The sequence below is a fragment of the Hemicordylus capensis genome, chromosome 2 (genome assembly GCF_027244095.1).
Source record: "Hemicordylus capensis ecotype Gifberg chromosome 2, rHemCap1.1.pri, whole genome shotgun sequence".
NCBI lineage: Eukaryota > Metazoa > Chordata > Lepidosauria > Squamata > Cordylidae > Hemicordylus > Hemicordylus capensis.
The window spans coordinates 79,573,190-79,585,450 of NC_069658.1; the positions used below are offsets into that span (position 1 = coordinate 79,573,190).

At 43.6% G+C, this 12,261-nt stretch overlaps 1 protein-coding gene across 8 annotated transcripts in view; it reads left to right on the forward strand.

The window, feature by feature from the left end:
• Positions 1-12,261, forward strand: part of DMXL1 (Dmx like 1) — a 151,963-nt gene that overhangs the window by 88,633 nt on the left and 51,069 nt on the right. For all 8 annotated transcript variants that reach the window (XM_053294358.1, XM_053294360.1, XM_053294359.1 and 5 more), the window contains 5 exons: positions 388-640; positions 1,318-2,351; positions 3,686-3,877; positions 5,853-5,929; positions 6,569-6,696. In XM_053294358.1, coding sequence (XP_053150333.1) covers positions 388-640; positions 1,318-2,351; positions 3,686-3,877; positions 5,853-5,929; positions 6,569-6,696 — 1,684 coding nt within the window. The remainder of the gene's footprint in view (positions 1-387; positions 641-1,317; positions 2,352-3,685; positions 3,878-5,852; positions 5,930-6,568; positions 6,697-12,261) is intronic.

The window sequence follows — 12,261 nt, forward strand, 5'->3', positions numbered from 1 at the left end:
GGAGGGGGAGAGGAAGGCAAGCGGCTAGCGAGAAGTGGCATCCAGCTGGTCTGCAGCCAAGAACTGAAGGGATGTGGGGAGAGACAGGGAGAACTAGGGGCACAGATGCTCTGCACCAGGTCAGCTAATAACTATTTAAAAAGCCATCTTGTTCATGAATTCCACCTGGTCTTCTGATAGCCTTAAACATAGGTAAGGATTATGTTTTCTAGAGGTATATGTTTAAAACTTGGTTGCTGGGGAACTCATTTAGCAAGGTTGGAGTGGGCCCTGGGACAAGAAGTGAAGATGCCCCACCTTCTCCTCTTCTAGTTATGCTCCTGATTTTCAGTGCTTAGTTGGATTGTTTGGGCACTAACTTTTAAAATTTCTATTTTTAAAATCTAGGTTTGCCTAGAAAAACTGAATGATATTCAGTTGGCTCTCGTAATATCAAGACTTTATGAGTCAGAATTTGAAGTATCTGGAACCTATAAATCAATTCTACAAAAGAGGATTCTGGGAAGCAAGTCTCATGGCAAAGAAAATCCATCAAACACACACGCTGATCCTTTTTTCCGAAGTATGGCTTATTGGATTTTGCAGGATTATAGCCATGCTCTTGATACTCTTATAAGACAACCCATTTTGGATGAGGAAGGTAATTCTAAATGCACCGTAAATGTATTCTTCCAAAACAAATTGGGAAGCAGTCACATGAAGAAAAAACCTTTCAGGCTGTATCAATAAGATATAGTAAAATATTCATTAGAATTGCTTAGCTGGTTCAGACTGGTTAGCTTGAAATATCAGGTTGAAAGTTGGGAGTATTTTGCTGGATCTAATGTTGCTTTTTGACTTTCAGGTGGTTAGGATTAGTGTACAGGTGGACCTCATTATCCACGGATTCACATATCCGTGGTCAGGAAAAAGATATGCAAGACAAAGAAAACATGCCAACCTCACATATCCATGGGTTGGAGGTGGCTGGAAATTACCACAGAGGTCATTTCTGGCCGCCATTTTCTTGTCTTTGAAATTGAATAAAAGCTTGGTTTTTATCTTTTGGTTTTTTAAATCACTTAAACTGCTTTGAACTTTCATTTAAATTATAAAGGCAAGAGATAAACTTTTGTAAATAAATTGGGTTGTATTACCTGCTTCTGTTTCAATGCTAGTAGTAGTAGTAGACAGCTAGTATATCCACAGCTGTCAAGACAAATCCTTTTGGGGAGTCTGTCGTCTTGATGACATGGTAAAACATTAAAGCACTGAGGGAATGTATTGTATTTGAAGTACAGCAAATTCTTCCTTGTAATCTTTGGTATATCTTCACAGATGAAGAAAGCATCTCAAGCTGTAACCCATCAGTATTTAACTTTTATAATTATCTAAGGACACATCCTCTCTTGTTGCGACGCCATTTTGGTTCTTCAGACTTATCTTCTACAAGGATTTGTGTTACAGGAGAAAATGGACTAGCAGATGAAATCAATTTAGGGGAAAGAAGATTGTTTTTTACAACAGCATATGCTCACTTAAAGGCTGGCTGTCCCATGTTGGCTTTAGAAGTGTTATCAAAAATGCCCAAGGTGGTCAAAAAGTCAAAGATTTTAGGAAGGACACCTAGCTTAATAGATACTAGTAAAGGCTGTTCGCCGTCTACTCCAGTACCAGTGGAATCCGTGAGTGACAGATCTAGCATTGACTGGTCTCAGCCAGTGGTAAATGGTTTAGGATCATCTTCAGATTCTTTTGACTGGAGTCAGCCAAGTATGGTCTTCCAGGATGAACCTTTGGAACTGAAGTGGGACACTGAAAAAGATGAGGAAAGTGAAGATTCTTGTCTTGTAATGAAACCTTTGCAGGGGACAGTGAGTGAGAAGCCAGCTGAAGTTAGTTCTAGCTGCACAGAAACTTATAGTGCTGCTGTTGAAAATGATATTTTAACTTTATCAGAAGATATTATTTCTGCACAGCTGAAATTTAGGGCATGCTTGAAGATTCTCACAGTAGAGCTCCGTACATTATCCACTGGCTATGAGGTAGATGGTGGGAAATTAAGATTCCAGCTGTATCACTGGCTTGAAAGAGAAGTGATTGCTCTCCAAAAGACCTGTGACTACAGTGTTGAAGCAGAGGATGTTGAGGCAGGAATTGTCCCAGCAGAAGATGAAACTTCATTAAGTGAAACAAATGAAGAGCTGTCAGATGCACAACAGAAAGAACATGCTCAGAGAAGACAGTGGCTTGTAAAATACCAATCACTTTTGCGGATGTTTCTTAGTTATTGTATCCTCCATGGATCTCATGGCGGAGGATTGGCATCTGTAAGAATGGAACTAATTTTGCTTCTACAAGAATCTCAGCAGGTATGCTTTCCAAAATCATAATAAAGTATTTTAGTATATGATTAAAATAAAGGAATATTGTTGAAAAAATAATTATGCAGCCTTATACAGTACTACTTAATTTTTGGTATAATAAATCAGCATTATCATGATTTTTTAATGAAAGTACTGACATTAATTTCATATGGTAGTATAACTGATTATTTTGCCAATTGATCTGTGCAGCTCAGTGACACTGAGTGCACACTCATCTTATTATGTCCAAAATCAAAACCAGTTGAAGTAACACATCTAACTGAAAGTGGAGGTTTAGAAGGCCAGCAAAAAAGCAGCAGCCTCAATGAGAGAAACCAAATTGGTGTCCTTTGTTCAAATACTTTCAAGTCCATCTCAAAAGCACCCTGAATTTTTACTGTTTGCAGGGAAGAAATGGGTTAGCATATGTGGTAATCAGGCAATGTCCTTCATCTTTTTCTGCATTGGCAGGCAATGAAATACTATTAAACACAAGGCATGAAGCTAGGAAGAAGTGAAACCTGGCAATCTTTGCTCCCTCCTCCATTCAGCCTTTGGAGCAAGAAGGCTCTTGCATTGCCTAGGTATATAAGTGGTACATAGATGTAGTAGTATTCATTGCCATCACTTATAAATAGAGGGAGGGGAAGGAAGTGCTGCATCTACTGAACTTCTGCCTGGATATTTACTAAAAAGGTGGCATTTTTGGAAAGTGCTCTGTCCATTGTTTCCTCTAGGGCGTGCACATGTGTGTCCACTCACACGTTTTCTGATATCCACTCAGTTCATTTTAGATCCTACTTAGGTTGAATTAAGAAGGTCCCACTCTGAATGCATGTGTGCACACAGTGCCTTGATACTGCTGCCCAGAACAAAGCTCATTCTGCAGAGATGGGGAAAAAATTAGGGGGACCACTGCTTCTGTCTCATAGAAATGCATCAGGCAGAAATTTGTCAGCTGCATCTCTAGCAAGTGATAGGGAAGCTGCATCTGCTAATTTCTATCTGGACGTGTCTCTCCCCTGACTGATGTTGAGCTGAAAGACCAAAACAAAATGTGCATGGTGGCTAACTTGTAAAACCCAGAATAATATGTGAGGAAGTCTGAATTATTTAATGCTTAAGTGGCAAAGAAGTTGTACACTTTTACACCTTAATGTGCTGTTTCTACTCTTTGTAAAGCATGAAATAAAACTGTAACCACTATAAGTCTCATTTCAAAGAGCTATTTTTCATATTTGAATTCCTGTACCTTGTGCCTAGTTTTTTCAAGACTCCATTTTTTAAGATGGTTGATTATCAAACATATGTACAATTTTTGCTTTGTGTTTGTTGTAAAGGAACAGTCAGTGCAGTTGACTACAAATGCTGCATCTGAGCAGAGCTCAATACCACTCCTGTACGCTTGTACTGCAAGTGCCAAAACGGTGGTGGCCAATCCATTGCTACATCTTAGTAACCTGACACATGACATACTCCATGCTATAGTAAACCTTGATTCACCACCCCATCCAGATACACAGAATAAAAAGGCAAGTATCTTCTTTATATATATTTCTCCAAGGCATGCCCGTCACTAATCTCATGCGTGGCAGTTCTCGTGAGGGTTCGCAAGCAGCAGCCTGGATAGTGACGGGGATGGGGTGAGAAAATGGTGGAGGCACCGCCACCCAGGCCGGCCGGGGAGGGAAAGGAGAACAGACTGGGAGAACTAGGGGCGCAGATGCTCTGCACTGGATCAGCTACAGGTCGAGAATCCTTTATCCAGACTGCTTGGGACCAGAGGTGTTCCGGATTTCGGATTTTTCCGGATTTCGGAATATTTTCATAAATGAGATATCTTGGGCATGAAAGGTTACTAGATTGTCTTTTAAAAAGGTTTTATTTAAAGTATATAATCAAATAAGCATTGAATTTACTCAAACATGGCATTTTAGGTGGAAATGAAACTCAGATGAAAATAATCTCCTCATCGTGAGAAGGAACATCAGAAGCAGTTGAGGGACCAGGTAGTGGGTCCTTTAGGGATGAGGAGTCATTCTGCTGGATGGCTTTTTTGAATGTTTCCTCCAGAGTGATCTGTCTCATTAGCAATGGTTTTTGTCTTGGAAGTCTCTCTTTGATTTTATAAACAGCACTCACACACTTCGCAATGGGATCACACTCTTCCTGCCTCCCTTCCTTCCTCTCTCTCAGACCGGCTTGAGAAGAAAGCATGTGAGTGGCAGTGCAATCCCATTCACAAAACTGGCTTTGCTCTTGCCCAAAGGAGGGCTCTTCTTGGTTGCTGAAGTCTAGGCAGTGTTTCTCTCTTTCTCTTCTCCTCTATTCCTGTTTGTTTGTATTTATTCTGCTAGATCTTTACTCATCTGTTTCTTGTGTGCACCTGTTGTCTCCTAAACTCTTGTGTATATATACCTTTTAAAAAAACAACCTTCTTTTGGCTTCCCCCTCCCCCCCCCTTTCCTTTCGTTCCCTCCTGCTGGGAGCAAAGTGTGAGAGTAAACAAAAGGCAGATAGCAACTAAAAGGAGAGCTAATGAGCTGAGAAATCAACAGCAAGTTTAGGGGGCGTAAGCGATCGTCCGGATTTTGGAGCTTTCCGGATTTTGGGAGTCCGTATAAAGGATTCTCGACCTATAGTATTGTTTATAACTATTTTTATTGTTTTGTTGTCTTGTCTGAATAAGTGATTGAAAAACCTGGAAATAATTTATGCAAATGAGTTTCATATGGTATAAAACTCTGGACTTGGAACCAGTGTAATGAAAACAGTACTGATGCATGTTGGTTGGGAGTCGGTGTTGGATACTTTGAATTAGAAACAAGCATATAAAACAATACTAGCTGACCCGCACAGAGCATCTGTGTGCTATTTGTGGCTGGCTGTTCTCTCATTCCTCTTGTCCCACTCTCCCTCACCCTTCTTCCCTTCTGCCCCATTTTCATGCTCCATTCCTCCTGCCCCACTCTCTCTTTCCCACTCACCCCCTTTCCAGTCTCTCTGCTGCTTCCCTGGGCTTTGCCACCGCCGCCGACTCTCCCTTACCCGGGACTGCTTGGCCTGCCGACCTGCCGCCGCCTCCTGCCCCCAGTGGCCAGGCTTTGCCGCTGCTTCCCCCTTACCCAGGACGGCCAGGCCTGCCATCCCGCCCCCGGCAGACAGGCCGGGTTTTGCCGCCGCCTCCTCCCCCTTACCCAGGACGGCCTGGCCTGGCCAGGCCAGGTTGTCCCGCCGCCAGCCAGCTGAGGCTGCCTCCTCAGGCCATTTTGTGGCCCGCTGCCACCATTCCCCCCCCCCCCCCGAACTCTCACCCAATGCCAGGAACTCTCATGAGAGTTCTCCCGCCAAATCCAGGACACACATGCTGGCTAAGCATATTAAATGTATAGATGTGACTACTTGTGTTTTGGCTTGGTCAAATGTTTCTGAAAATGGAGAATTCTAAGATTATCTAAACAACAATTTTCTCTGAAATGCATTGAATCTTGCACACCTTTCTTCCAGATACATGTAATGCATACGTTAGCAGCATCTCTGTCAGCTTGCATATACCAGTCTCTCTGTGGAGGTCACAATTACAGGTAAAGAGGTCTTGTAAAAGTGAGCATTGTAAAACAAAGGCAATAATTTTACTGTCCTTTGCTGGGAGCGGGGGTCTTAATTTAACCGGAAGGGGAACAAAATCCAAAGTGTCATATGTCAGAATACTCACATCACCATGTTTGTGTTTGTGTGTCCCACCTCCCGCCCAGAGTAGCTTGATTTTCTTCTGTGGTGTTATAGTCCAATCCTCCACCACCATGTCTCTGTGTATATTTTAAATAGGAAGATTTATTTAAAAGTTAATAGAGTTGGCCATGTTTCCCATCCAGGTTATTGGGATTTAAATGACCCAACACAACACTATTAACTACTTTATGATGATGTAATTGCTTAGGTGGTGCCTGTATGTTCAGGTGTTTTGAGCTGAATCCCTAGATGTTTTGTACTTGCCTACTATAAAGAGTAATTATACAAATGCATATTAAAGTCCTTGGCAAATACAAGTGTTCATAGTAAGCAGTGACTTAAGTGGATGGTCTGTTCTACTATCAAATTAGGTGGGTTTTTTTAGATGCTTAGGAAATGTGAAATGGTTCATTTGATATGCTGTGGTATAAAAGAAACTTATATCATGGTTAATATAACTACATGTTTTACTTTTATTTATTTTTAAATAGTTCATTACAAGCAAACCAGTTCACTGGCACAGTCTACCAGACACTGCTGCTCTCTCAGCGGCATTCTCTAAGAACAGCAAGCTTGGATGAAACAATAACTCCTAATACTGCACCAGCTATGTGGCCAGGTAGTAATTATTTTGACCTCCTCCTTTGCCTTTATTCTTTGAGTTGAAGAGTGTATCTAGCTCTCTGATAACTCTCAGTGTACGTTTTTCTTAAAGTGTCTAGGTTTTCCGAGATGGGCTATATGTAGTGTTCCTAACACTGGCATCTGTATACTTTTGTTCATACATTCTGTCTGCCCACTCTATTTTGGCCAGAGCAAACAGTAGTTAAGTGCAACTCCATATTTTATGTTTCAAACATATTTCTAGCTACAACTGCTGGCCTCCATCACCCCACCAAGTCTTCTCGCGAGGAGGACAGCCAGGCTGGAGTAGGAGAACGCACTGAGGCCCATCTGTGCAGGCCAGATGGGAAGCCCCAGCTTGACCATCCTCCTCGTGGGGAGACTTGGGTGACGCAGTGGAGGCCGGAGGTTTGGGCCGACCTAGACCACTTCGGCAATGCTGCTCTCCGTGAGTGAGTGGGATTCGGGACAGGCCGAATGGATGGGGGGAGTGGACACGTCGAGTAGGTGAGGATGGAGAGGTCTCTGGAGTGAGGGGACTATGGCAGGGAGCAAGGGGAGCAAACAGGTACTAGCGCACAGATGCTCTGTGCAGGTTCAGCCAGTTCATCTTTAAATTGCTGTATGCACATCCCTGGGCACTGTGGCTCAGGTAGGATTCTCAGATATGTATACAGGGTAGTAAACGTGTGTATGGGAAAACGGTGGATTCCTTTATGACTTTAGATCACATCGGATATTTTTGTGTCTCAAATGCATTTACTTGGAAGCAGTTTTCTCTCTAACAGGGATTCCCAGATGATCTGGATTGAGATCCATAAGTATGGGTTTTGCAGGAACCACGCAATAGCTATGCCACAGCTTGTCAAGGCATCAAAGCCCATGTTGCTCAGTTCTTTTCCAACCACTGCTGTGTTTGGACTTCGGTTCTGTTGCTCCTTGTTGGAATACTTCAGCGTTATTCATCTTTTTTTTTTTTTAAAGGACTGTTAATTCGGAATTTGACCTATTTCTGGCTGACTGATAACGATTGGCGTTTTGGACCTTTGCAACGGACTTGGCTTATGCTTATTGCCCATCGATATGGCTGAGGAGAAATGGAGCTTTAAGAGGTGTGAGGGCTGCAAGGAGAAACTCCCCTCTAAATATCTCCACGAGTTGTGTCTCTTTTGCCTAGGAGAAGTGTACAACATGTCAACTTGTAAAATTTGTCAGCCTTTTTCAAAACAAACTTGCAAGAATCAGGCACTTCGGATTTGTGCCACCATTTACAATGATGTCTTAAGCCCGTCAACTCTGGGTGAACCCCACCCATCGACTTCATCTTCAGATTCGCCACCAAAATCAACTTTGACGTTGAGGTCTCACAAATCATCAACATGGACAGTAATGCTTTCGACATTGAAGGATTCCAAACCTTCAGTATTGACCATGACTTTTTGGAGCCCAAAGCCGTCACCTAGTACAAGTTCTGGCTCAGCACTGAAGCCCCCAAAGTTCACATCTAAACAAACGGCCGATGACATTTGCCCTTCAACACCAAACCCCCCACAACCTAAAACCATCAATTTGACACAAGATTGAACGCAGTCTCCGTCAAATCTACAGCAGCTACTTTCAAGACCAATGTCGAAGTCGAAGGCTGCCCTTGACAATAGACCCTTCCAATCCCTCAACATTGGAGTAGTCACCGATACCAGCAGGACCTCTTGAGGCCGACCTCCCTTCAACACAGATATGGTCGACATCAAGGGCTCATTCATTATCTCTGGCACTAACGCCGGTCACCTCATCAGTACTGTCGATGCCGACTGAACTCCAACATGATGCTCCGTCAACACTTATGGCTCCGGCACCACTGTTCCCGCTCTCAACGTCGCCTCTGCATACGCCGGGGCTGTCAACATTGAGACAGATTTCACCACGTTGCCAAATACTGATGCTGACATTCAATGTTGAGGAGGAAGAAGCAGCAGATGGGGATGCAAGCTTGGACTCTACAACTGTGCGCACATTGCTATTGATTCTGGATTCTTCAAGTGCCCCATCTACATTGACATTTAAGGAGTTTCTCCCCTCAAGTACTGAAGGATCTTGCTTATGTTGGTCGGCTCCTCCGGCCCAACCTCAGACTACTACTTTCTCAGCTGCTCACCTAGAAAGTCCTTCAGCCTGGCATTCTTGTAGTTTTTCTGATACACCTGCGGCGGGCACCGCTCTTGCTATAGTGTCCATGGATCCTGTTCTCCTGGTGCTCCATACTTTTATCAAGTATAAAACTATGGAAGGCGTTTGCACTAATGGTTTCCTCGCTGTCAGTTGCCACCATAGCAAGTGGAGATGCCCCAAACAAGTCTGTTACATCTGCATCCGAGTCAACACAGACCCAATCACCAACAGGAATGTCTCGGGCAACACAAGCAGCCCCTCCACTGCTCAGGGAGAAGGGTACCCAGACACTGGCACAGTCTCCACCATCAATATCTGCTACAGAAACCCAAACATGCATTCCATCTTCTATAAGGTTTCGATCAGACCACCATGGATCCTCTGATTTTTGAATCTGATCCTGAGGATGCAGATAGTTTAGTGGATCCTCCCACTGATGTGCCACCCTCCACCTATGTTTTTCCAAATGAGCAGATGAAAGCTTACCATAAGCATGTAAGGGCCGTGGCAGAGGCACTAGGCTTGAATTTGAAGTCTGAGCTTTCTATGATAGATGACCCAGTATACAATTTCATGGTTAGATCACAAGCCACCCAACCCTTGGCTCTTCCTGTTCTGCCTGTAATCTCCAGGGCAGCAAAGTGTGCTTTGGAGGTAGTACATACATTCATTTCTACCTCTTAAGAGACTGGAAAGTCTATATCATGTACAAGAGAAAGTTAACATTTACCTTTTGAAACATCTGGTATCAAACTCCCTGGTAATCAACTGCACCACCTCATTGAAAACCGAGAGATGACACACAATTACATCTGATAAGGAAGTAAGTTAGACCTGTTAGGGAGGAAAACTTACTCCACTTCATGCTTGCCCATTAAAATAGCAAATTACTTGGCCTGCACAGCCAAGTACATTCACAGCCTATTGGAATCTCTTCAGGGAACATAGGAAGCTGCCATATACTGAGTCAGACCATAGGTCCATCTCGCTCAGTATTGTCTGTGCAAACTGGCAGCGGCTTCTCCAAGGTTGCAGGCAGGAATCTCTCTCAGCCCTATCTTGGAGATGCCAGGGAAGGAATTTGGAGCCTAGATGCTCTTCCCAGAGCGACTCCATCCCCTGAGGGGAATATCTTACAGTGCTCACACTTCTAGTCTCCCTTTCGTATGCAACCAGGGTGGATCCTACTTAGCTTAAGGGGACAAGTCATGCTTGCTACCACAAGACTAGCTAATTGGTCACCTGAAGAATTCAAGAAGTAGTTCCAGCAAACATTGGAAAAATCAGCTGATCTTACCAGGCAGCAGTTAAGCACTGCAAAACATCTCGCCGAGTTGGAATCTTACTCCTTGACTGCACCTGTCACACTGCAAAAAGACGCATGGCTGCAATCTACGAACCTTCAAAATCTCACATGAAGGAGAAAATTGAATGGAGGCTTTGCCTTTGATTGGAAAAGGCCTTTTCAGTGAAACAACCAACTCCACTATGGAGCAATTAAAAATAAATAAATCAAAATTTAATGCAAAGGCTTTTATCTCTACCTTGACAACATCCATTTATGGGTCAAAGTATCGACCTTTCTCTAACAAACAGAGGGCTAGTTACAGACAACAAGATTGCCAGGACTATAGGAAGCAATACAAATTGTATCACAAGCGCCCTTACCAGGGAAAAGGCAAGAACACTCAATCCAACATACCAAACAGGTGGAAATTCAGAAGTACCATTGAGGTACAGGACCACCCACCGACACTGAACTCCTTCTCAATCCCGTCATCAGGGGTGTTAACATCTTGGCAATTGAACACCATCAACAACCTCACAATTCCACCTTTTCCACCAGCACATGAATCCATCAAGCTGGCATGCCATGCCCCTGCATGGCACTGCATAACATCAGACCTCTGGGTCCTGAAGATCATATCTTTGGGATATGCCATAGAGTCAAGACAACCCCACACTTTACAGAAATAAAGTTCACCCCACAATCTCTGTCATTATGGGAGGAAGTGAAGGAGTTGTTGGGGAAAGGTGCAATCACCCCTGTGTGGTGGGCGCACGGATGGGAGGATTTTTACTCATGATATTTTCAGATCCCAAAGCGGAATGGCAGAATCCACCCCATTATGCATCTACACCATTTGAATAAGCTGATCCACATCAGAAAATTTTGTATGATAATTTTGCAGGTGATTCTACCTCTTCTCTATCGAGAGAATTGGCTTGCAATGCTGCATTTGAAAGATGCCTACTTGCATATTGGCATAAGAGAGCAACACAGGAAGTATCTATGTTTTACCATAGGTGAACAAGTGTACCAATGCAACATCTTACTCTTTGGACTTTCCACTGTCCCAAGGGTGTTTACCAAATGTATGGCCGTAGTGATCTCCCATCTGAGAATGCAGGGTATTGCGATCTATCTGTAGTTAGATGATTGGCTCCTGATCTCCAGGAACTGAAGAGAGTTACTTTCACAAATACAATATGTTATGACTCTCCTCTAAGACTTGGGGATCCAAAGTCCCACTTAAAACCAGTACGTGTCATCACATACATTGGGGCTGTGTTGAACACAGAAACCAAGAGAGCGTACTTACCCAGAGAAAAATACAAGTGCATCAGGGACCTGATTCAGGTATTCCAACAGCATCCATCACAACTGCTTAGCTAAACCAGTGACTCCTGGGGCTTATGGCATCCTGCAACACAGTAATATGTCATGCACAACTGAAAATGAGAAAGCTACAGCTATGGTTTCTGTCTGTTTTCCATCCAAACCGAGACAGTCAGCACAAACATCTAGAAATACCATTGCAAATACTACACTCACTATCCTGGTGGTCGAACGACCAGAACCTTCTACAGGGAGTTCCCTTCCAGACTGCATTTCTATAGATCGTTCGACCACCAGGACAGTGAGCGTAGTATTTGCAATGGTATTTCTAGATGTTTGCGCTGACTGTCTCGGACTACGAGAACCATCAAATTCAGGGCAAGTGGAAGCCACAACAGGTGCATTTACACATCAGCCTTCTGGAGTTGCTAGCTGTCTTCCAGGCAATGAAGGTCTTTCTACCACTGCTACAAGGCAAAGTCATCCAAGTTCAGTTGGACAACTACAGCCCAAGCTTAGATCAATTGTCAGGGGGAATGGTGCCAAGGACCCTGTGTGCCCTCAGCTTACAACTGTGGCACTAGGGCATCAGACATCAGGTGTTTCCAACCACCATCCACATAAAGGGCCTGGACAGTGTCGTAGCGGACGGCCTAAGTCGTACGTTTGCACAGCAATACGAATGGGAGCTCAAGACGGACTACATTGCCCCTTTTTCCAAATTATGGATGAGCCCAGCCATAGACCTTTTTGAAACTTCAGAGAATACGA